This window comes from Chelmon rostratus, chromosome 8, assembly GCF_017976325.1.
Source record: "Chelmon rostratus isolate fCheRos1 chromosome 8, fCheRos1.pri, whole genome shotgun sequence".
In the NCBI taxonomy this organism is placed as follows: domain Eukaryota; kingdom Metazoa; phylum Chordata; class Actinopteri; order Chaetodontiformes; family Chaetodontidae; genus Chelmon; species Chelmon rostratus.
Genome location: NC_055665.1, coordinates 1146597 through 1172732, shown reverse-complemented (window position 1 = coordinate 1172732; position 26136 = coordinate 1146597). Strand labels below are relative to the sequence as shown.

Here is a 26136-nt window from a genome sequence, read left to right as displayed (position 1 = left end):
TCAAGTAAACCAACCCAACTATGAAAACAAAAAAACAGGTACAGACCTTCTTTGATGCCAGTTCTTCTTGTATTTACTGAGATTGCTTGCCTGAGGATGTTATGGCACAGAACTTTCTGCAGGCTTTGCTCCAATGATTTCAGCTTTGCAAAATTGTCCACAATAAACATATGCTTATTGGTTGGATAAGATGCCATCTCCTTCAGCTGGACATGGTTAGCATCTTTGACTCCTACTGCGTAAACAGTGACACCAGCCCGACGTAGGTTAGCTGCCGCTGTGCTCACTTCATCCTGGGATTCACCGTCTGTGATCACCACTGCCACCTGCTGGACACCCTTATCTTTTCTGCTTCCTCTTTGCTTGATAAAAACATTCTCTCGGGCGAAATTTATGGCAGCCCCAGTGTTTGTACCGCCTCCACGATAGGGCAGGATTTTGATGAACTTCAGCAATTCTGTCTTGTCATCGAAGGTGTTGAGGTAGACCTGTGCTGTGGGTCTGTCATTATACATAACGATACCCACTCTGACTCGATTTGGACTGACTTCCAGACCGTTCACAATCGAGTGCAGGAAAGTGCGCACCAGCTGGAAGTTAGGGGTTCCAATGCTCCCAGACTCGTCAACGATGAACACGATGTCCGCCAGTTTGGCTGCTTTGCAATCTGTGAAAGGAGTGTATTATCAAACCATAATTACCAATTTACTTGTAAACAACTCAACTATTCAGATACCTTTAAAGATGAAGGACAGACCGAGATGAGGAATACTCATTTCTTCATGCAATCTGTAAAGTTCTGCTTTGTGAACAATTTCTTGCTGACAGATGAGCATATTTCACCTCATGCAGGTTGTGTAGGGCCATGTTGAAAATGCAAAAAAAAAAAAAAATGCAGCTAGACTGGCAAAAAGGTGTGACCTGGTTCAGGTGCATTGAGTGACACCTGCAGCCTTGTCACATGTAAAAAAAATTAAATGGGCCATTTAAGTGGGCAATAAATCGGGAAAGAGGTTTCCCATGCCGCAGATGCAGAAAAGGTGCCAGGAAATACCTGTTTTGCCACCTCCAGCAAGGCAGATAAGGTATATGATCCCCACACTCTGACTTGTGATATATCCATGGAAGGTCGAGCTACAGCCAAAGCTAACACAACAATTGAAGTGAAAAACTACACAGTCCTCTCATTTAGATGTTCAGTGTTGTTAGCTAGAAAACGACCCACAAGTCCATCCAAGACTTATGAGGGTTTCAGTGAGCTCTCTTTAGTCTGTGCTGGTCCAGCAACTGAAGTGGTTTACTCATCCATCAGTAAGAAACAATCAATTTAGATATTTCATTCAATGGTAAAATTCGGAAAGTGGGTGAAAGGTAAAGTGAATTTTCAAAGTTCACTCAAGAAATGAATTATAATAATTGTATAATTAGAAAAACTTTCTCACCTCCGGTAAGAATGGTCACCTCTTCTTCTGTTTCGAAAATACCCTTCAGTACAGGAACAGCGTTGCTGATAGTCTGGTAATAATACGGTGCAGTGGCTATGACACGCATGTCCGTCATCATAGCATCAAGGCTCATCCCCACCACAGTTACTCCTGAGGATTTGATCAGACGTGACTCCCTATCTACAGGATCATCTGAATTTTTTCCACCTACAACAACCAGGTATTGTCTGTAGCCCAAGTCCGCCCGGCTCCCTGCCTCACTAGTGAAAAAATTGGTGCTGGCGTACTGCAATGCCCTGCCCAGATTACGAGGCTCGTTAGGTTGCAGTCTGCGTTGGCGGAACCGCCTAACGGCATTCTGGGTCTCCTCTTTGGTTTGGAAAGCATTAAGAAGAAATTCCACCTTGATATCTGGACCATACTGAGCCAAACCCAGACGGTAGGCAGACGCTCCGATGTTCAGCTGATTGGTCAGTCGGGTAAGGATGGACCTGATCTGTTGGAATTCTGTCACAGGCACACCGCTGTCTACCAGGAAGAAGATGTCTGCAAACCTTTCTGCCAAGGCTGAGAGAAAAGAAACCAAAAAGAGCGGCAATCAGATCTGCTGTTATGGTACACCACAAAAAAAAAAAACATAAAAAAAAAAAACACAAAGCAATTAGAAATGGCAAATCCTGTGTGTTTCCTTAATTATAACAAACTAAATCAGATTGCACATTGTCTTTATATTAGAATCTATACAAGAACAAGCAAAGGACTCCAAATAATGTTTGATTCATTATGGAAAGATGAACAAGTATTATGCCAAAAGCAAATAGTAATGCTTATCTGGAAGCCTGCAGCTGCACTGTTTTAATGTCCAACAGTTTAAATGAGGCTACAAAGCATTTCTGTGGAAAACTAAAGTTCCCACACTAAACTTGCATAACAACAACTTCTGTCTCTCTTTTGGCCGGCGCTGCATCGCTGCCAGCTCAACTGAAATAACTGGAACCAGAGTGTGACATTAATCACTACAGAGCTTCCACGTGTTCCGTCTGCAGGCTCTGCTTTTGAAATGTAATGTGGAAAACGATATGCTTTCGAGGAAAGGGAACATTAATGTGATATCCTGTACAACTGCTGGTGGTATGAGAGCCACCTCCATCGATTTCAACATAAAGGTTGTGTGGAGTCTGCTCAGCCTGTGAAAACCATTGTATAATGTCCTCTGGTGGCTCTGAAAGATGCTGCTGAACTGCACTGTTGGAAATGTAGGATCCAACATTTTTGCTTTGACCCACATATCTCAGCCTCTTTTTAAAAATTTATTTGTCTCTTTGTTTCCAAAAACAAAAAACATTCATTTCAATTTTACCTTAATTAATTTTGGAACCAGGCAATATTGTTTTATTCTATTTTTCCATTTTAGTGATGTTATGAGTGTTTTCAGTATAATCAGGATAATTACCCTGAGCCTCTCGCACTGTGATCACAACCAAACTACTAAAGTATAGGGTGTCAGTTCTGCCAGAGGTATCTATAAATAAAAATAAAACTGGAGTCCAACAGCAAGTAAATGCAAGATTTTTAGCGAAGTTGTCCTTAATGTTAGTTTTCAGTTGCTTCTGCACACAAAAACATGTTTAGGTAGTTGTTTTCCTCTGAGTCGTATATTTCACTGCATGATAAAAAACGCTACGTTTCCTGTAATTCTTTGTCTTACCCTGCTTCTGATCCTCCACGGAGACGCATACAGTTTGCAGCAGACCGTCTGTCAGCCTCTGCAGAGCCTGGTAACTATCAATGGAAAACAGGAAGCGATCTGGGGGACGGTTAGCGATGGACTGGAGCTGCTTCAGGTTGGCTTGTCCCACCCCGATGCCAAACACTATCACTCCGTGCTGCCTCAGGCGCTGTGCAGGCACTATTACATTATCCGTGGAGTCCCCATCTGTGATGACCACAGCTATCTGAGGCACCCGTTGGTCGGCTCGGCTCCCTGCCTCTTTGGTGAAGTACTGCCTCTGGAGGAAGTCCATGGCTTTGCCTGTTTCTGTGCCTCCTGTTCGGTAAGGAAAGGTTTCCAGCTCAGCCAGCAGGGAATCCTGGTCCATGTGATCCTTTAGCAGGAACTCTTGGAAAGGTTCGTCACTGTACTGAGCCAAGCCGATCCGAACTTTGTCTGGGCCGATGTCGAGGCCTCTGACGATGCTTTTGAGGAACTGCCGGACCTCCTGGAAGTTACTTATGCCGATGCTGGAGGAGCCGTCGACCAGGAAGACAATGTCGGCCACGGTGGCTCTGGCACATTCTGGACAGGAAGGAAATAAAAGTCAGCATCGGGAGAAACAAGCTGAGGAAAATTCAAAGTCTGTTAGCGTGTGTGTGTGAGTACCCTCAGTACACAGTGTCATACTTTGAAGGACCCTGTTCCACAGCAAAATAACATACGGATATTGCTCTGAAAAAAGGTGAAGTGGTAGGACACGTATTACCTTGAGACAATTGCAGGAGTTGTCGTTTGGCCTCCTCTACAGTTGTACAAAGTGTCTGGACGATGCTCTGAGAAATTCCCTGCAGTGCTGCAAAATCTGACACGCTGTAGACATGCTGACTGTGTGGCTCGTTCGCTATCTCTCTCAGCTGCTCTTCATCTGCCTCTTTGATACCGATAGCATATAAAACAATTCCCTTTCTCTTCAGGTCCTGGGCGTGGGACTCCACGTCGTCTTGTGACTTGCCATCAGTGATGACCACAGCGATCTGCGGCACGTTCTGAGCGGCCCGGCTTCCAGCTGCCTCCACAAAGTGCTGATTCAGCATGAAGTCCAAGCCCTGCCCCGTCTGGGTGCCGCCACCCATGTACGGCAACTTGCTGATGTACTCGAGGATGCTCTCCTTGTTCTGATGGGTGTTGAGAAGGAACTCGGTGCGCGGAGTGGTGCTGTACTGGACCAGCCCAATGCGGACATGGTCGGGCGAAACGTCGAAGCTGTTGACCAGTGTGTAGAGAAACTGACGGATCTGCTCGAAGTTCTGGGTGCCGATACTCCACGAGCCGTCGACCATGAAGACGATGTCGGCTACGGCCTCTTGAGTGCAGACTGAGAGGGAAGGTTGTCATGTCATGGAGAGGTCTTGCAGATAAGAAGTCACAGGGCGCTACAAGGAAAGCTGAGTGGTTCTTGGTGCTCAGAAAGCGTGCCAGCCAGAGGTGAAGAAACACCAGCGTGACTCATAGAGAGAAGTGGTGGGCTTCTTGTATTGTGTGAAAGCCAGAAGAACGAAAATGAGCAGCTTGTCAGGTTGTGGACAGTTTCTGGACAGGAGCAGGGAGATACTCTGGAAGCACCTACCTTCAGGTGAACTCTCGCATGCAAACACGTAAAGAAAATGAAAGGAAGCCATGTGGCTCACAGCTGCTGTTCATTTCCTTCAGAGAGGAGTGATGGTGCAAACACACCAAGTGCTGATCCACCCCACCTTCACTTTAAAAACCTCTCCTCACTACAACTTGTCCAACGTCAGTTCATTGCCAACTTTGACACTTCTGTTACCAGACGTTCACGTGCCTGGCTGCATTTAAATATTCTCATCTGAGACCTGCAGAGCTTTCGTCTCTTGTTTCTGGCAGTCAGAGTGTTTATGACACCACAGACTCTGCCATACTCATAGTTGCTGTTGCAGTGCAGTGCACAGGTGCATCACATCCAGGTGCTCAGCAGCAAACACATTCCTGTGCAGGGTTAGTAACAGAGCTCCTTACATGTTTATAATGAAGTGCACAACTGACAACACACATCTGCTCTGTAAGGCCTGTGTGTGTGCTGGAGTGTACACTGTGTGCGTTCTTTTGTGTGTGTGTGTGTGTTCGCACATGCATTTCTGCATGTATGAATTAGCTTTACAGAGCTAAAAGCTGTAAAGCTATATGCTTTAAGCTGATGTAATGTTGAGGAAGGGGCCTTTATGTGCTGGCATGCAGGAAGTTAAGTCACAGCTGCATAACCATACCCACCTGTCTTCTGAGCAGTGTTGCCGTAGAAACATGCTGCCACGATGAGAATGAGGACGAGACCCCGCCTCCCCTCCATGCTGGAATGGCTCTCAGGTTTCTCTCTTCCTACAACACAGAGTCGACCATAAATGCAGAGAATCTGTTCGCCATCTGGAAGGCGCTCAGTAACAGCGGGGGACATGTTTGTTCCAGCTAATCGTGTTACAATTGAGTGCACACTTTTACAGACATGGAAACAGGACACACCCACTGCGACTCTGTATGACTGAACTTCAAAACTTTTGGTTTGTCCCAACAATAAAACCGCGTCTCAGCGGTGGCGTGCTGGGCTGCACAACAAACAACTGTCTGACCTTTTAGGAAATGCTGCATTAAAAGAGGAATTTTCTCAAACCTTTCATGTGTGTGCCAACGTATTAGCCGAACATTAGCATGCCTGACTGATGGGGACACACCACAGCATTCTGGTGCTGGAAAAGTATTACAGTAAATACAGTAATCTCACAATGTAGAAAATACTCCATTACAATTAGAAATGCTGCAGAATCAATCTGATTCAGCAAAAGTACAAAATCGTGTGTTGACTTCGAGCGTCGACAAACAATAATGAAACAATAATCCTTCACGTACCCCTGACAGCACAGGCACCAAACGCCTGTATTTAACTCAGGGTGTTTAGTCACCTCTTAAACACACCTTCAATTAAGGAACCACTAATATATGTAAACAGTAATGATTAAAGCAGATTTTAAGGGGTAAATTACTTTTTCCTTAATTTACACATGAATTAGATTTTTTTGGACAAATATTTTAGAAATATTTTGACTTGTTGAATGAATAACTGTCAGGAATTCAACATGATTTCTCCAGTTTGGGGGTAAATTAATTGGCCTTTTAATGGGTAAAAAGATTAGATAAGATAAAATAGGGGGGGGGGGGGCAAACAGCAAAATGGAAACTGGAGGTGCAAATAAGAAGAATAGGAACAATAAGGTGCAAAATGAGAACAAACGGAGCAATAAATTACAACTGTGCAAACCACAGTTTCTAAATAATATTACAGATATCTCTTAATCTGTGCCTGAAAGTGACCTTTTTTGAGTGAAGGTCAAAATTCAGTTTAATGTAGCAACAGAATATCCAGACATACATCCCAGCTCCAGCTGCGATCAGACCCGCCCAGCCATTTCCAGAGCTGGCAGTCATGATCCGGCCGCCTTGTGACATCTGAGGGAAGAGGAGTGTGTAAAGAGGGCGTCTTCTGCATCAGTCTAATTACTTATAATTGAAATTATCATGAACTCATCTGCTCCAAGTGACGTAAAGCCATAACTGCAGCGCTGGGATTATTCTGAATAAATCATCAAGTGAGTTCAGTCCGTATTACAGCACAGGAGATAAATCACTGCAGAGCGCAGGGGAACGATGAACCTCATGACTGGACTGTGTGTGGCTAAATGTGTCCTCTGTGAGCATGAAGAGGAAGGAAAATACAAACATGTCACTATTTTAAAACCAGGAAGAGCTGGGAGGTCAGCGAGAAAACAGGGGAGGGATTAATCACCACGAGCAGAAAGGGCGTGAAAATCAGGGCTAACAATACCACTAATGTCACTTTATGTCTCAAAATAAAGTCACAAAATGTTTTACTAGGATAAGTGGGTGAACCATAAACTGTATGAATGACTAATTCTCATGTTATTGGTATTATTTTAAACAGATTACTTATTTTTCATATTACACAGCTGAAGCCCCTTCAGATGTTTCCACATCTGCATTTAGCAGATGAGTCTTGATAGTTTGAGGCTCCATCTATCTTTAACTGGGGGCCCGTGAGACCTCCTATTGGCTCAGTTCACTTCCTCAGATGTGTCCTCTCATGAATAAGATCAGTGCGTGGGGACAGGTCTGTGACACCTGCAGAGCACCTGTGCTAACGCTACTAGCATGCTGTGACCACGTGGGAACAGCTGAGGGAAAACACCAGCAAGCCTCGATCGCTGCAGCAGCTAAACCCGTCAACGTCGTAGCTCGATCGCAGCCTCCTGAAAGAAGCCGCTGACACAAAGATCTGATCAGGGACAGGCCAGAACACATGTCTGTGTTACACGTTCCTGTTATGACCATATCAACTATATGACAGCATTTCACTGCAGCGAGACGTTGAAGTCACAGTGACCGATCAGAGTACTTTCACTTTTACTGCTAGTACTTCTGTTCTCGATGCAAGTTACGTTTTGGGAGCGGGACATTTTATTGTGCAGCATTGCTGTTTTCACTTAAGGACATGATTTGAATGCGTCTTCACCACCGAATATAACACACCACCAAAAGTTTGCAGTGAGTGTACATTTCAGACTGACATCTGTGAAGAACAAAACAAGGGAAAATATTGAACAGAAAACCATTCTTTAACTGTATTTGTTCAGCATTCATTCTCCTTGTTCTCGGCTGTAAGTCTATTCCTGTGCCAGAGCACAGACAGCTGTGAAAAACTGGAGTCAAATTCCTCGTATGTTTACACACATTTTGCCAAAAAAAAGCAGATTCTGTTTCTGCAAGTTTTCAAGAGACATGTTTTAGGTTTTTTAATCAAAAATGTGCATTAAAATGTGAAACACACCTCAATGTCTTTTTTTTTTAAATATAACAAATTAAACATGTAATAATAGTGGAAAGCCTGCGTCTCATTTAAAGCTGCTCTTCAGCCACACTCACTGAAAAACGCTGCATCTCCTCTCCAGCCTTCACCTCATGACACAATATTTGGTCGAGCTGACCGATGTGAGGTCAGACGATCAGCTCGGCGTTCATCTGCCGCTCAGAAAAAAGTCAACGAGGTGATGGTGAAGTGGTGGTTGTCAGGATGAGCGTCTCCATGCGGATAAGAAGGACTAACTCTCGCTCTCTGTTCATACAGGGTGTGCCAGGACGTCCTTGAAACTTGGACTCTGAAGTAATACTGCAGAATCCCTTTTCGATGCCAGAACAGCAACTCAAAGGCTGGAATCAATGGACGTCAGCTATTCTGACCCTGAAGAGAAGATGGGGGAAAGAGGGGGGAGAGAAAAATGACCTGAAATTCACTGGAATTCTGGTGCAGCTGGTTCGGTTTTGTCCTTCATTCAAATCAAGGCTGGGTTCATCCCTTCAGTGTTTCTGCTTCTCTCTACTTGTTTGTGGAATAAAACAAAATGATCGTTCAGAAATCTCACAAGAACGAAGTACTGAAGGAGCCTGATGTCAAAGCGAGTCCTGTCTGCATGGTCCTCCACAGGTTTCCAAAGGAAAGTTCTTCATCATTTACTGGAACCACAAAGTTTACTCTGGATGGATGTATACGGGTGAATCCATACACATTGTACAAAGTTGTGGTTTTTCATGTCACAAGTCTCAACATATGAAGGCACAGGTCAAGTGCCGAGTCCCAAACCGGGTCTCAAGTCCTCAACAAGAAGGTGGTGCTGTGGAAGCGAGATGTTCTGGTTCGTGGACCTGGACTGGTGACTGAGTAGAGGGCTGGGAGGTGAGACGAGTCCGTTGAAATCAGGAATGGTGGTTCACACGACTCTGTGCTGCGGGTTTCTTCTTCTTCTTCTGCCGCCCTCAGCTGTCCAGAACAAATAGTTTTAACTGAGCTCTGTCCTGGTTGGTGAAGTCGTCCTCAGGGAGGAGGAGATCCTGATCACGAGGAATCAGAGATGATCCCGTCTCTCTCCCACCTGGTTGTTGTTGGCCAGTTGTAGTAGCTCTCCATGAATCTTTTAAAATCTGAATTCTTTAGCTGTGTTGATGTTCAGTTTTGCTGTATTGATGGTCAATGGGCTATTAAGATGTCCAAGACCCAGAGACTAAGAGACTGACGGAAACCTAGCTGCCAAGGTTTGTTCAGCAAAGCTGGAGGATTTTCATACAGCCAACCTCACATAGCAGCGATTAGAGGACCTTCAGCTTCAAACTTAGCAGTGTTAGCCAACACTTGCTGTGTATCTGATTCATTCTCCTGTATGAAGAATTAGGAATGCAGAGATAAGGTGGAGAATCCTCCCACGAACGCAATCCTGCAACTCAGTTGTGCAAACCGCAGAGTGACGAGAAACAAAATAACACAAGCACCGTGCCAAACTTCATCGCTGTTCAACCTTTACTTCCCGGCTTCAAGCACCAAAGATTCTGAATTCAAACCAAGACCAAGACCTGAAGCGGCCTCATCTGCACCATCTGGCTCTGCTTACTGCCTAATAGCGCCATTTCCTGCCATCCGTGGGCAGCAGACACTGTCTGACCACATCACAGGTTGGATGTGCAGGAAGCCGTTTTAAATATCGCGTGAATTCACTCGATGCTGCCGCTCACGGTGTCGTCTCACTGATGCACAGACCAGACTCACAGACGGGGAGCTTCCCGCTGGTTTTACCACCTCTCTAAACTCTCGCTCCCTGCGCTCGTTTTCACTCCGTCCTTCCTGAAGCCAGATAATCAGACAGCACAGGCTGCAGAGAGCTACATCAAACATATCACCATTTAAAATATCTGTGATTTGCTTGTGTGAGACACACATCTGTATTCAACTATAGGCGGGGACACAGATGTTGCAGCAGACAAAGCTCAAATGATGCTGGATGTTTTTAGGTGGATGCAGAGACTGATATATAATAAACCAGCAGATTTTAGTCAAGAGTAAAAAGTTTGTTAAAAATGAGTCGTCATATGTTCACATACATGAAATCAAAATCCAGCAATAGAAAAGCTGAAAAACATGAGCTTTTTAAGGGGCTCTAGAGCTAAATTTATGCTACTGTGCTACCTGTGCTGGAAACAAATCCTACATTTCTACTTGTGTGTCTTTTCACAGAATTTTTAGTTCAGCGTAAAACATTAAATACGATCAATCTGCTGAAATCTCATCCTCCAGGCTGGCAGCGGATGTTTCCAGGCCTGCTTGCATGCGCCTGCTGTTGAAAACCAGCTACTAAAGAATTCAGAGAAACTGAGCTGGGAGTTTTTTCAGGGGTGCATTAGATTAGGTTTGAGGGGATTTCATGAAAAATGAAACCGTGTCTCTCCTCCAGGCCTCGTGAAAGCATCTCAGAGAAAGTGACGATAACCAGCACTTGAGCGTGTGCACGCCTTGTTTTATACGAGGGCATTCAGCCCGAGCTGCTCCCATCTGTGCGCGTGTGCGTGCACGTATCGCCATGTGTGCACGGCCTATCGCACCAACGTGTTTCATGCCTGCGTTTCATCATCTGCCAAAGGTTTGAGGCCCCCGCGAGCGGAGGAAATGGGGTTCGCTCTAATGTGAAGCATGTGGAGGTAATCACAGCTGAGGGCTCCAGTGACAGGGTGACTGAAAGAAGGGTCTCTGCGTCGTTTACCCATCCCATTCTATTTATACGGACCTCCCCGCTCCACTACAAATATATTTATTTAGTCAGAGGTTGAGTCGTGCTTTCCGGTTCAGCTGTGTGTTTAATGTTAAACAACGAGGGGCCTCGGTGTGAAGAGTCGGTCCAGAGTGAAATCAGGTTTACGGGACTGAAAGGAGAGTGCTGGAGGAGCTTAAGGTTCTATGGAGGTCAACTGAAGGCCAGTCTCTGCCCTCCAAAGAGCGTTGTTCAGGTGAAAAGCTTTCACGAGCTCAGACAGGGAGGTCTGATGCTGGTGACTTTATGTATCTGACGGGCAGATGTGCACAGGTGAAAATGCATATGCATATGTGCAGGGCTAGTGAGGAGCTGCTGTAGCTGGTGAGCTAACTGTTAGCGCTAACCCACCACTGTGAACCATTTCTTCCATAAAAAACTTACTCAAGAGGGAAAATACATGAGCTCCAAACTCGAGACTCAACAGCTGCTGGCCTGCAACACCCAATCCCACCATCCCCCGTCACAATGACCAACACCTGACCACGCCTTCAAAGGTAGCTTCTCTACAGGTACGTTTAACTTTGTGCAGAAGCTTTTTCAACATGGCGGTACGGCAGGTCAGACATAGATTTCATCTGTGAGATCATCAGCTTGTCTGTGCCTTCACATCAGACACGCAGGAGTAGATCTGCGGGTGGCAAATAGTTTGCAGAAGAGTGAAAAGCAGCATATCAGCTGAAGCTGAAGCTGTAGTTGACCTCTGACTGCAACACCTGGCAGAAAACCAGCCAGCTGCTCGGTCTCGTCTGTCATCTTCTTGTAAGCATCCATCCTGACTCCAGCTTCTCTCAAAGCCTTTCCTGCACGTTCTGCTTTTTCATTAGCACAAACACTTCGTCATGGAGATGGCTCAGCTGTCAGGATGGAACTTTGGTCACATGATCAAAGGTGGCTGACAGGACAGCAGACTGAATGATTGACAGTGTTTCTCCATTGATTGATGAGATGTGGTTGAAGCTAAGTGGGCCTTCAGTTTAGTTTAGTATATTTTGTCAAACTACCATTTCCAAGTCTCAGCCTGAACTTTCACCGAAAGTACATCCAGTTATTCTGTTCTGTCCGAGATACCTGCTAACGGTATTTTCACTACATAGTTCTTTGATTTCTGGGGTTAAAGTCATCCTGTAACAAATGTCGGCCATGCAAGAACACAAACATGAGTCTGAGAAATTAGGACCAACCGAACCAAAGCTGGAAATAATTAAAACCTGAGAGCCTCAGGACAGAATAATATGTTGGTTTACTGAACAAGGACTCAACATCCAAACTGAATCACACAGATCTCTTTGAGTTTCATCCTTTCCTGTGAAGTTTCTATTCTAAAACATTATCAATCAATCAATGAGGACTACGAACATTCCCTGGTTTCTGTTTTTCTGGGTTTTCTATCTTTGTAAAGTGAATGTCTTTGGGTTTTGGACTATCTGGCTTTACAGTCTGACATCAACACCGCTTCAGGAGAGCATGATGCTGTTCTTGGGTTTGAGACGCTGCCTTACGGACACAGTGTGTTTGCAAGCTGTAAAAATGGTTCTGGTGTTGTTGAAGACCATCTGTTTTAATATTATATCGAGCTTCAAATGCTGTGATGAATGGTGACGATCGCTGGCCCTCCTGCTGCGTTTAGCCACGCTGCCACAAATCCGCAAGAGAGGAAATAACGGAATAGTGACTCAGGACCAGAATGTCATGCTGGGCTGTAAGTTCCTGTCTGTAGTCCGTCCAGGTTTGTCCTGCATGGGGTCTGAGGACGGGCTCGGTGCTGCTCTGTGGAGACCAGGGGGGAGACGGTGAGGACGCTCTTTTCTGTCTTTCTTGGTGCTCAGTGTTGTTTGTCTCTTTCTGTGGAATGTCTGCTGGATGAAATCAAGACGAACCAGCTGACTGGCAGAGCTTCAGTGGGACTGAACCACGTTTCATCTTTTAAAGGGGCAGTAGGTCAACTTTTTACTCTCTCATAAACAGGACATTGCATATTTGTGGAACTTCAATTAACTGGTCATTAGGGACATTCATGGTTGGAAACATGTTTTTCAGTGCAGTGAGATGATTGTGTCAAATGCAGATCCTCAGTTTCAGCAACCACAGAAAGTGCTGGAGGATCTTCGAGGTCTCTTCTCGACACACTGATCACATGATCATTAACGGCTGCCAGTCAAAGCTGCCTTTTCTCTGCTTCTAGGCCAACAAAAAGTACAGATCTCCGTTCAGTCTTTGGGTTTTTTATTTTTTTTCTACAGATGCTGAAAGCTGAAGACAAATGGATTCAATGAGGGATTAAAAACTGGCTGCAGATTTGATCAAATGTGCCTAAACTACATTATTTCCAAGAAAAAGATACCATGGCAAACTGGATCATTCTGCTTATAAATGTTAGAAAAAGGCCATGACTTAAAACCAAGACACAAAACGACTTCAGCTGAATTAAAATCAGGTGCTACAATTAACTCTGGTTTCAACACAGTGTAGCCGCCCACCACCCGCATCCAAATATGGTTTATAGCATCTATCCTCCAAAAGCTGTAAACAATCAAGACTCTGCAGGATTTATTAGCAGCTAAAGTCCACAGAAAGGCATCGCCACAGAGGACTGTGGACTCTCTGAGCTCAGGGTCTCAGACTGCAGCTTTACAGGGATTACCTGTACAGCTGGAACAGGTCTGACTGATCGGGATACTTGGCTGAAATCGCACCTTTTACTACGCACTTCAAGCGAGTGCCCTGAAAGACCACAACAATGGTGCCGTCAGAAAGTCACAAACGAGAAAACCATATAAAAGAGACCAATAACAATCCGAGCTCGCAGCTGCTCTCACAGTGTTTGCCGTCAGCTGTCGGCACTGTAATTCCTTCACAGACCCACCGAGAGGCAGATCTGCCCGGGGGCTCACCAGCACCCCAATTAGGGCCGACCCTGGACGAGGCAGAGATTACTGCGACTCGACGGTTGGATTCACATCTTGCGAGCACATGTTTCAACAGTCGTGTGCTTCGTCTCTACACTCCTACATCTGAGCACCACTGATTGCATCCCAGCGTCTGTAAAGAGACTAAATTGCAACGCGTTTCTAAAACCGTGACATCAGACGATTTGGGAATGAAGTTGATTGTGAATCAATAATTTCACAATTTGACCTCCAAAGCCTGACCCCTCACCTGAGGAGCTACACTCTTCAGCTGTGGCTCTCCAACATTCAACGACTTACTGAAAGAGCGTCGGTCGCTGGCGTGCTGTCAAAGCTGCGGGACTTAGCGTACTTTCATTCTGGGCCTGGTTGTCCTGGTTTTGGGCCCATCAGTTCCAGTGGAAATGTTACTGTTACAGCCATCAATAATCTGTTAGACCACAGAGTTTACAGAGCGTCCATGCAAAAAGCCAGCTCCAATAGTGAATGTCTAGTTCTCCTTGGAGGAATTTGACCTAACATCCTTTAGTACAGTCCTATATTATAGATGTGCGAATGGAAGGTCCCTGCAGCCAGCTACCAAAATCTGATGGAAAGCCTGAAACCTGGCGAGCGAAGGCTGTTATAGCAGCAGATTCATGATTTACATGTTCAGCAATGACATGAGTGCAATGTCTCCAAACTTCTGCTCATATAATGCAGACTGAAACACATACATGCACATCAGTAGATTAAGATCCACAGGTTCAGGATGTTCAACAGCTACATGTAGTGTATTCCACTAATAACCAGATGAGTGGAAGACCCTACGGTAGGCGGGATTATTCTCCGTGTGGCGAACTTTTAATGCGAGGAATCAAACGCAGGACGTGATGTGACAGCAGCAACATGGAGGTCAGTCAGATGCTCTCTCCCTCCTGAATCACTGAGCATCGGTCTGATGCGAGTCTAAACTGTGCTGGAAAACACTAACATGTGTCAGCTCTGCTTTAATGTTCAGAGGGAAAAAATACACAGCCGTCAGACCTCAGCTGTACGCTGTCCTGTCCCTTTCAAACACCAAGGACGCCCAGGGCCAAGGGGGCCCCGGTGCTTTACACTACCAAACACCAGCACTGTGGATATCCTCCCCTCCCCTGTGATTTACTGTTGGTGATTGCACTGTTTGAAAAGCAGATGTTTGTGCTCTGGCTAATCTAAACAGAGGAACTTGTTATTTCAATGTATAGAGTCCATGTTTGGACCAGCGCTGACAGAAAACAGCCAGGATGGCCCACTCAGACCCCGACGGGACGCGCCATCAGACGAGCCTGCCTTCACTGCGGAGGTCAAGGGTTTAACGACATTTATCGATGAGGAATTAAGTGATTTAATTCATTGTGATTTATAGTGATCTTATTTCATAAAACGTATTTTAGGACTGTCACACCACAACGAGCTGACGTGTCTCACATGTCAGTCCAAAGAACAATCCAGTGTTAATCCAGAGCAGCTCATTTAGACCGGCCACTGTTCATTTTACACTGCACCGCACAGCAGCACGCGTGCAGCTGGCAGCCAGAGCTAGCGAAGAGTGAACCAGGCTAACGGCTGTGGTTAAAGTACTGACTAGTCCTGATCCAGGAATGTCATAGTTCAGACCATGATGAGCCAAAGATGGTGCAGGAGATCTTTGGCTCTATCGTGGTTTGTATTGTCAGTTTCGTGGTGGGAGAAGTCTTCTGTAACTTTAAATCCGCCTGACATGTTCTTCACTAACCAAAAATTACAATGAAAATGTCTTTTAATCTAGCCGGCGGTCGGCTAGTTTAGCTGTAGTTTGGCACAGCTATGGTTCGTTATTGCGTATTCGTAGCCGACCGCCGCAGAGTCAGCCGTGTTGTGGCTGGCTGCTCGCAGCGCCCGGCGTTCGGTAATGACATCATCCACGTCAGAGGTAGTTGTCTAGAGACGCCGGATGTTGATAACATGCCACCACGGGCTCAGAGGGGAATAGCACCAGCATATCATAACTAAATATTGGAATATGAACGAGTTTCGCCGCAGATTATGCGTTATATAGAGGCTGCGCATGGATGCCCCGAGTACTCGCATTATACGGATATACGCGCCGCTCCTCTGGGGCTAATTTCTTCAAAACGACTGCAAATGCCACCAAAGTTGTCTGGGTGAGTAAATGGTCATATTTAATGCTACAAATAAGGTCCAGGTTGTAAAAAACCAAAGTTATCCTTTAAGTAGAGCAGAGCTGCTAGCCTGCTGCTAACCCTCTGGGTGCTTCGCAAAAACCGACTGGACCAGCGTCAACCTTTAGCATCAGTCCATGCTGCTGCAACGACGACAACGAAGTCACCTAAATTCAAAATGTGACCCCCGACACTGTTCATGAACTAGTCACTGCTGGCTCATTTACAAAATACACTGATGCTAAACACGACATGCTAACGCTACCTACTACACTACTCACTACATACGTGAGCTAGTGCGCTAATCATATGTGTTAACAGGCAGTGATGATCATAACTAGCTGGGCAGACACATTAGCTAACATGCTGACAGAGGGAAGAGAGAGAGACAGAAGTGAGACACAACCAGCTGTTCACAGCTGTTCACTGACGACTGCCAACATGGCTGCCAGACCACATGAAAACCATCAGCAGAGATCCGACCCCCATCCAGTTCAAGTGTGTGGCAGCTCTGTCTGCTAAAGATGCTAAGTCTCACCTCGCTAATTCAGTTTTATTGCTATTAAGGTGGTTTTAAAACAGAGAATAAATATTCATGGAGCCTTTAATGAAAGCAGTAACAACTTTTAAAGGCATGAAAGTATATAAAATAATATCTGCGAAAGAATCTCCTCCAATCAGACAGAATGAGTGAAACTAACCAGCGGACCTGATGTCCTCACATCATCATCATCTTCTCATTCAGCCTTAAGAAGGAGAAAACAGGCCAAATCTCTACTGACTCAACATACTTGTGGTTTCCCAGAGTTGAAAGTGGGCTGCGGCGAGATCTGATAACGGCAGAAAACAAGCAGAATAAATGATGGTGTGTAACTGCAGCTCCGGGATACAGTAACAGCAGAGAGGACGTCTTGACACCAGCCGGCTCGGAACAGCCAGACCGTCGCTGCTCGATCCAGACTCCCCCCCGTCTCTGAGGATCGGTTTGCTTCCAAAGCAAAGATGATTTAAAGCTGCACAATCTTAGCAACTAAAACATCAACACTATTTAACAAGTGGTTCTCCGCGAGCACAGCGAATGCTTTAAGGACAGAAAACTACAGGAGATCAAGGTTTAGGTGTCTTACACCAGGTCCCAGTTTTGGACTGTTGGTCAGAGAAAATAAGAAGTTAAAGGAGATAAAACTAGTCGAGAAAAGGATTGAAATCACTCTGCGGTTCAGTTAAGCCTGGACAGTGTTATCCTGTTACTGGAAGTTAATGTTGGCTGTCCTCCTGACGGTATGTGTGGACCTGAACTGGGCCAAAGCACCAACTCTTATTCTGATGCTTCTTCTGTACTTCACAGCATAATAATGTGAGAGCTCACAGAGGATTTCAGTGTGATAAGAAGGGAATTCTGTCAAACTCAGAACGAAGCTCTGTTTGATTTGTTTAGTCTGATTTTTCTGGATCTGGACTGTGACAGACTTTCATGGGTTTACAGGATTTGCATTTTGTTCACTCTGGGTATGATTTGACAGCATTTGACCATGTTTAATGCGGACTGTTGTTGACTTTCTGTTTGTTTGCTTTCTTTGTCAAACTTCCCATGAACATGGAGAATGTCAGCAACGCTACGCTAACATCAAAGGGAAAGATTTAGCACAAATGTAGAAACTTCTTCCTGTAAGAGAGAGTTGAAGAACAGAAGGATTAAGAGTCTAAAGTCGGGCTGACGAGTATCTGCAGGAAATTCCTCATTAAGGATTTCCTCAATAGATCAAGAAAACAGGAACTTCCTGCAGAAAGTTAGAGCTAATTTTGTAATGACTTTTGGTCACAGCTTGAACCAAGCAGCACCTTACAGAACCACAAATCCACACACTCGTCATGAAAAAGGCCTCAGCGGAAATCAATCCAACAACCCAAGAACCACTTTGTGCTGACTGACGACCAAAATCAGCTTCAGTTCCAAATTAAAATTCCACTGTAGCCGCTTACGAAGCCACAAAACTCCCCACTGGAGGTTAGCGCCGCTCAGGAAACATTAAAGCACAGAAGAACAAGAAAAGTAACATCCAAGTGTCTGAAGTGATGTTTTCATGAAGCACGGAGGTTTTATGGCTGATTTCAAGTGTTGAATGTGTGTTTTGGTGGAAGCCTGCTGCAGACTAGCTAACTGCAACAAGCAGCAGAGGTGGAAAGAGAAAGCCAACAGCTGTCAGACATTTAAGGCCTCCGCGGCTCACAGCTGTGACTGTTAGTGATAGATGGAGGCGATAATGTGATACCTGGCCCAGATTCAGCGCCTGGCTCAAAGACACTTCAGCAGGAGGCCCAGAGAGTCTGAAGATCCTGAAGGAGAGAAGAAAGACACCATGAAGCACAGAGAGCTCATAGACTGTCACTGCTACTGCATGTTCATACTGCTGAGTCTGAGCTGTTAGCACTGTTAGCACTGCTACTACTACTACTGCTAAAACTACTACTACTACTACTACTGCAGCACCTGTTCATACTGCTGAGTCTGAGCTGTTAGCACTGCTACTACTGCTAATACTACTACTACTGCAGTGCCTGTTCATACTGCTGAGTCTGAGCTGTTAGCACTGCTACTACTACTACTGCTAATACTACTACTGTAACTACTGCAGGGCCTGTTCATACTGCTGAGTCTAAGCTGTTAGCACTACTACTACTACTGCTACTACTACTACTGTAACTACTGCAGGGCCTGTTCATACTGCTGAGTCTGAGCTGTTAGCACTGCTACTACTACTACTGCTACTACTACTACTACTACTACTACAACTACTCTAACTACTGCAGTGCCTGTTCATACTGCTGAGTCTAAGCTGTTAGCACTGCTACTACTACTACTGCTAATACTACTACTACAACTACTCTAACTACTGCAGCACCTGTTCATACTGCTGAGTCTGAGCTGTTAGCACTCTACTACTACTACTGCTAATACTACTACTACTGGAACTACTGGAGCGCCTGTTCATACTACTGAGTCTGAGCTGTTAGCACTGCTACTACTACTACTGCTAATACTACTACTACTGTAACTACTGCAGGGCCTGTTTATACTGCTGAGTCTAAGCTGTTAGCACTGCTACTGCTACTACTACTACTACTACTACTACTGCTACTGCTAATACGTTTGCTACTGCTGCTTATAGTACAGCTACTTAAGTTTAGTTTTAATCCATTAATCATAGTACTGCTCTTACTTCTGATACTACTACTACCATCACTACCACCTTTATACATATTAGCACGACTACTATTATCTGCACTCCTACTGAGCATCAATACTACAATCACTACTATTAATTAGAATATTTCATTAATTTGGAAAGACTTTGAAGGTCGTTATTCACATCTCGAGTGTTTTTCATTTTTCCATCACACGTCTTTCTGACTGGTTTTCGTTCTGGTCATCAGCATCAGACACAGAACCAACGTGACTCCTGATCTGAGACTCAGTTCCCCCCACAGACCAGATAAACAGGAAATAATACATCAGTTACCAGCTGAGTCTCGCTGAGGGATCAGTGTGTGTGTGTGTGTGTGTGTGTGTGTGTGTGTGTGTGTGGTCTGCTGTTTACATCAGCACACTTAGACTCAACATTTGGTTTGTGCCGTTTACATTCTGTATGTAAGCGCCATCACACCTGCTCGGCTGCTCTCTGCTCTGAGACGACGGTTACATGCAGGATGTTTTCAGGAGGTCTGAGGCTTAATGCTAGCTCGTCCCCGGGGTCCCGCCACCTGATTTGTGGTCATTTTAGTCAATTAAAAATGTAAATTAGGAACGTTCAGCCCGACTGCACAACAAGCAGCATGGAGCTAAAGACATGTATGCAGTAATACACCTGCCAACGCCTCAGGCTCACGAATCGACATGAATTCATCTTTTTTTTGTTGGTTTAATCTGCTCACAGGCAGAAATGTAAGAACAGTTTGTGCTTTTTGAGGATTTGGTGAACGGGGTAAACAGTCGGTCTCTTCAGGCTTTGGTTTGCGGTCTGGAAACCTCACTGTGATGACACGACTTCAGGACCAGGCAGAGGCAGGCGTTGCCATTTCCACCTGCTTCCTGTCTTTATGCTAAGCTAAGCTAACCATGTCCTAATCTTCCCTCTGGTGACATCTGAAATCATTAAGTCCTCCAACCTGAAATAAGCAAAAATGCGGGTTTTTGTCGTTGCCTTCCAAAGCGACACAGATTCAGGTTTCTGACCTGACGGTTGAGGTTTGGACACAGAACGTGACCAGCGGTCTCCTGTGCCTCATGCGTCCTCGTCCACACATCCATCCACCCAAACCTCCCCCTCCTGAGGAAAACAGCAGTCATAGATCACGGGTTCAAGTCCGCAAAATGTCGAATCTGTGTTTCAGGCTTTTGAATAAGCTGAATCTCCAAGAAGTCCTAAATCCTTACTGGCATCCATCTCAACACTTAATGTCGAGACGGTTTCCACAATCACATCATGAAATATTCATCATCCTGGAGACACATTTCCACACCCCCGAGGACCAGGACAGGAACCAGAATGATCTGCTGCCATGATGTGGGTTTGAGTCTCATTCGTCTTAACTGTAACAGTCACACGTGTCACAGCCACAATCACAGTAAGGTCGGGTTCAGACTGCGCGATATCAGGCTAACAGCTAGGGATCGAGAACCGGAACCAACGAGAACTGGTTCCAAATGGTCAGATCTGCTGGAATCGTACGATGATCGAGCTTATCAGCTCACTGCGAAACAATCACGTCAAACTGATGCGTCTGAGCTGCTGGAGACCGGCAGCATGAAGGAGTCAAAGCAGAGAGGAAACCGGCCCAAACCGGCCCAAAGCCTGGTTTTCATCTCACAAACACGTTCGTTTGAATGTCCGTAAGTCTCAAGAACAATTGGACTGATGAGTGCGATAGATAACCGTACTGGTACCAATAAAATCGAATCAGTTCCAAACAACAGCCACGTCGGTCGGGAAGGAAAACAGGCATCGGACGCGTCCAGTCGCCGTTTTATCCCGTGCAGCGAATCATACGTCGTCTGGACGCCTCAGGACGGCTCAACAGAAAGACAAACGAGTTTGGTAAATTCCACGTCGCGCTCTGTGATGTCGACCAATAGGAGCACAAAGAGCTCCTCCAGTGTAAACGTGGCGAAGGGAAAGAAGAATGATGCTGTCGGTGCTGCGAGGTTTTTCCAGCACAAGACACACGGCTTCAGACCCCATGTAGGTTTACCGGACTGAGAGCTGTGAGGGGTCAGGGAATAACATGAAGACTGTCATGTCTCTCGGCCGAGTCATGGCAAGAATTTATGACTCTGCAATTTATCATCTGACACAGAGAACATGTGAACAGACTTCAGGATCCTGACGTCTGAAGCCAACACTTAAAACCAGTCGGCTTCCTTCCAGGGAAGCAGAACAGGAAGAGAAAGACAGTCCACCGAGGGAGGACCAGGTCCCTAAAGGAGCGCATGACGACACACAGAGTCTGCAGAAGTATCTGAGGGGAGTGACCTGCATCCTGAAACCTCATCAGTCCTGATCCCGATCTTCTGGTTGGTTCCTGCCTCGTCTCACTCCTCCAGCTAATGATTGTACATTTACAAACGTAAACTCTGACCAAAAAAGGCTTCTCCCTCTGTGTCTGTAACACACACACACACACACACACACACACAGACACAGACAGACACAGACACACACACACACACACATGCATGCACACATGCACACACACACACAGCAGATCTATGATACACAGAGGAGAAAAACAATGTAAACAGTTGTTGTGTGTCTCCTCCATGGTTGTGTGTGTGTGTGTTGTGCTGATGTATGTATGGTATGCACCGCCCGGAGCTGAACGCTCACATCTGTTGATCACTGTTGATACGTGTGAGCCAGCGGCTGGAGGCTACTGGTCGCTGCAGTTAAAGACTGAAGACAGATGGATGAGATGTGATTCTTCATCGTCATCATCATCATCAGACTCTCATGCAGCACAGACTGAGTTTACAGACAGCAGATACTGTGCAGGTGAAGGGGGGCTGATTCCTCCAGTAAACCACACCAACATGTTTGTGTGCACAAACACTGAGAGTCGACCCACAGAGAGACTTTAAGAGCCTAAACGTCATGAAGGGACCGAGTCTCCGAGTCTCAGAGGACGAGAGAAACAACATTATTATACTGCAGGAGATAATACAACACCACGTACAACACACACTCATCAGTTATTACGAGAGGCTGCAAGGCCTCCAGACAGGAACCCAATCACACATTTAGATGCTGCAGCAGCAAACATAACACAGAAGGAAATAATCAACCGAATCTACCTGAATTATTCTGCTGATATAAATTAAATTCAAGAGAATGACTGAAAGTCCCTTCTGAGCAGTACAGACATAGCTGACGTCCCTATAGGAGTATTATATAATAATGTAGTGCTTTCTGTTTAAGGAGAACGTGAGAAGTTGAATAAGAAACAGATGAGGTGCAGATGAGGGGGGTGGGGTTAGTGGGGGTGGGGGCTGTAAAGTGAATTCAGTCCCTGAAGGCTGCAGTAGATCTTTCTGTTACATTAAGCAGAGCCGGCTGAAGTACGGAAGCTCATTTATGACAAAACCACTGAGAGCTAAACGTTTCAGCTTTCTTTGAATCTGCGCGTCAACATTAGAAACGCAGGCTTCATGCGTTCTTTTCAGACATCAAACAGGCTTCACACTCGGAGGAACTTCACTCTGCGTTAAGTTACACGACCGAGAGCGAGCAGCTTTTGAGATTAGAGAACAGAAGAAACTGGTTTCTCAAACACACAAACATAATTCTTCAGGAGATTCACAAGAAGTGAATCTGTCACACATGAAACACTTGAAAAATATCAACTTCACACACGAAACATACCACATGAGACAAACTCACGAAAAGGTGTGTTTGATTTTTGGACATTTCACTTGTGAAAACATGAATTTTGCATGTTTTTTAAATTCATGCTGAATTCCACTAAAAAAATCCTGATTTTAAAACAAAGGAAAACTCAGCAGAAAAGGAGTCTCTGTAGATGTTTGTTCTTTCTGAACTGATGGTCGACAAACACGACAAAAACACATTATACAGCATGGAAACTGAAATCTATACGAGGCAAATCAGCTACTCGTGTGTTACGAGTTAGAATTCAGGTAAGGTCACTTTGTCCAGGACATTATTTTTTATTTAACTTTTTCCTAATTTATTAACTCATTACACACGTAAACTGTTTCTAAAGCTGCAGGACCTCAAACATGGACGTTCACAGTGATAACAGCTTGAATTTGTTTTGTCACTAATGAACTTCCATACATTCTGGCTTTGACTCACTGAAACAGTGTGTTTAGAGTAAAACAGAGACGGACACGGAGCTCAGCACTGTTCACAGAGGACAAAGGACGTGTGGTGGACTCCATGTGCTTTACATTGAGAGTCTTATATTAAAAACTCCTCTCAGCATCACGTGAAAAACTCCTGCTGGGCCTGAAGACAAAGGCATCTGGTTTTTAAGAATTTCAGAGGATGAGAAATGTCAAACATACTTGTGGCTTATTCTTAAAGGAGTTTGGTCTTTTTCACCGTTTTAGTCTCCTCATGATGTACAACGTAAAACCTAAACTATGTGTAGGGAGATGATTGGCAGAAAGTTCATCTGCAATTTTCAAGCAAAAATGTTCAACATCTGCTGCCTCCAGCTTCTCGGATCTGAGGATCTGCTGCTTTCCTTTGTTTTTGATCGTTAACTAAACATCTTTAGGTTTTGGATTGTCGGTCGAACAAAGTCAAGCTTTTCAACATGTCACTTTGCATTCTGGGAAGTTTGGAAATGTTCTGAACGAAACAATTAACCTGGAAATTAACGGATAATAAAAACAGTCGTTAGTTGCAGCCCTGAATGCAAATGAGTGAAACGCTAAAAAATGTCAGAATGGTCCTTTAGCTCCAGTAAGAGCAGCGGGATCAGATGTCTGAACACACTCTGAGCTAACATTCACTCATTTCAAGACCGCAGATGAATTAAAATATTTATAATGATCAGTAATAAAAACTGAGGACTAATAAATAACTAACAGTTGTGTCTCAGTGTTCAAAGTAATGAATCAAAGAGAGTTTGAACTCATGAAGTTAAACACTTTCAGCATTCGACAAAGTTAGAGTTGATGAAAATCATTCATTTCCACTCATTTATACCTTAAAAAGACTTTGACTCAAGAGGTTTAAACAAATTAAAGTGCCTGATTGTAAATGTACTTAATTACAGATTTGAGGTTATGGTATTTCATTGAGTATTTCCAGTCATACTTCATACTTTTACTGTAGTACTTTTAATCTGTCAGCTGCTGTTTTGCAGATTTTACATATAAAATCTGAAAAACATGCATAAATATGTATGAAATGTGCCAACTAATTATTATTAAAGCACCATCAATATTCTGATCAAAAGGACATTAATTTGCACATTTTTCTACCTTTAAAGAACAAATCTTGCATGAAGTCCTGCTTGTGCTCACTAAAGCCCCTCACAGATTATTTAGAGCAGATGATGAGGCTGAAATGAGCATCAAGAAGAGACTTCACAAAGTAAAACTGAATCTTTCCCTTCATTAATGACTGCAGGCTGAACTATAAAAGCAGCTCAGTTTATTTTAAGGTGAGTGTTCATGGAATTAAAGGTGATAAAGTTTTTTTTGTTTGTTTTTTTTAAAGTCTACTCTACGGAAGTAAAGGTGAGCCAGGTAACAAACACACAGCTGCACAGTCTTCATGCATTTCACCGGCCGTTAGCTTTCCCAGAATAAACTGCTAGAAGCACCGCCGCATGTTTCCATGCACAGACGTAAAGAGACGCTCAGAGTCACTTACAGATCTGCCGCTCTGCGTCCGCGCCCTCCGCACGCCAAACACACGAGTCCTGCAGCCATGTAGGGAGGTGCAGGCTTGTTCCTGCAGGAAACACCTCCTAGCCCTCCACTCCTCCCACTGCACACCCAGCTGCAGAGGTGGAGGGAAGAAATCCCTCCTTAATCCTGAGCACCACAGAACTACAGGCAACACTCAGTGATTTAATGAGCAACCATTGGCTCATGAGGAACATGAAGAAATCTGCTTTTTTAAAACAAATTATTATAATCAGGTATGAACGTAAACCTGTGTCACATATTTAAAAGAAAAACAGTTTTGTATGGCTGCATGTTTTTTAATAACTGCCTTAAAGGGCCGCCCCCTCACAGCTCTCTGACACCACAAATCTAACTTTCAGTTTTAATTTTGAATGTGAACAGGTGAGTGCAACGCTGTCAGCGTCTTCCAGGAGGCGCTGTTAAAATATTTAAATGACCGTCATCGAGGGTCTCACTGACGGCAGGCTTTTCACTCCACTTTCAGACGTCACCGTTCACACCCACTCTTGTGACCCGGCGCTTAGACACAGCGGTGATTTATGCTAAATGCTAATTAGCCAAGCTGAGGCCAAAGTACTGGACACGTGACCTGATGATGGCGCTGGAGGAAAAGTCCCAGGATCAGCAGCTTTATTGCAGTTCATCCTGCGGGGAACATGAACGCTACCAGCAGGACCACAAAACTCACAGTCACAATCTGAGTGACAGCGAGGACAGCGGCCCCCACGAACCGAACCCGAGAGGTCCCTCCCCCTGCTCCATGGTTCTCTGGCTACGTTTAGCTTTTATCAGCACATCTTATTCTTCCCAGTAACTCCAGCCTGGTCCCATGGAGGTGAACCAGGAAACTGCCAGGACCGCCTTGGATAGAGCCCCACCTTTCCTTGGGGGCCCACACAGGAAACCGGTCTCGTCATATCTCACTCGGTCGTCTCTGAGGCCGCAGACATGGTTCCTGCTGCAGATAACAGAGTTTAACACTGTCCAGGTCTGAAGTCTTGCTCTTCTCTTTGCTCTGCTGTGCTTCTTCAACTAAACCAAAGACAAACTTCACAGGAAGCTGAGAGGCGGACTGTGATGTCACAGCGTCCTGGAGCACACCTGTACATCAAGGTGAGGAGGAACACCAGTGCAGGGCAGCGACACAGGTTGTCATTCTTGGCTGTGGGGGTGTTGATTTGAAAAGAGCGACAGTTTTTGATCCAAAATGATCTCATAAGAAAAAA

At 44.9% G+C, this 26136-nt stretch overlaps 1 protein-coding gene across 2 annotated transcripts in view; it reads right to left on the bottom strand.

The window, feature by feature from the left end:
• The window catches only part of col6a4a (collagen, type VI, alpha 4a), a 59234-nt gene extending 34294 nt beyond the window's left edge, over positions 1-24940 (bottom strand). For both annotated transcript variants that reach the window (XM_041941663.1, XM_041941664.1), the window contains exons 1-7: positions 24873-24940; positions 18243-18306; positions 5449-5553; positions 3926-4534; positions 3154-3741; positions 1443-2012; positions 47-667 (exon numbers count right to left, since the gene is read on the bottom strand). In XM_041941663.1, coding sequence (XP_041797597.1) covers positions 47-667; positions 1443-2012; positions 3154-3741; positions 3926-4534; positions 5449-5524 — 2464 coding nt within the window. In that variant the 5' untranslated portion in view covers positions 5525-5553; positions 18243-18306; positions 24873-24940. The remainder of the gene's footprint in view (positions 1-46; positions 668-1442; positions 2013-3153; positions 3742-3925; positions 4535-5448; positions 5554-18242; positions 18307-24872) is intronic.
• Between the last annotated feature and the right edge of the window lie 1196 nt (positions 24941-26136).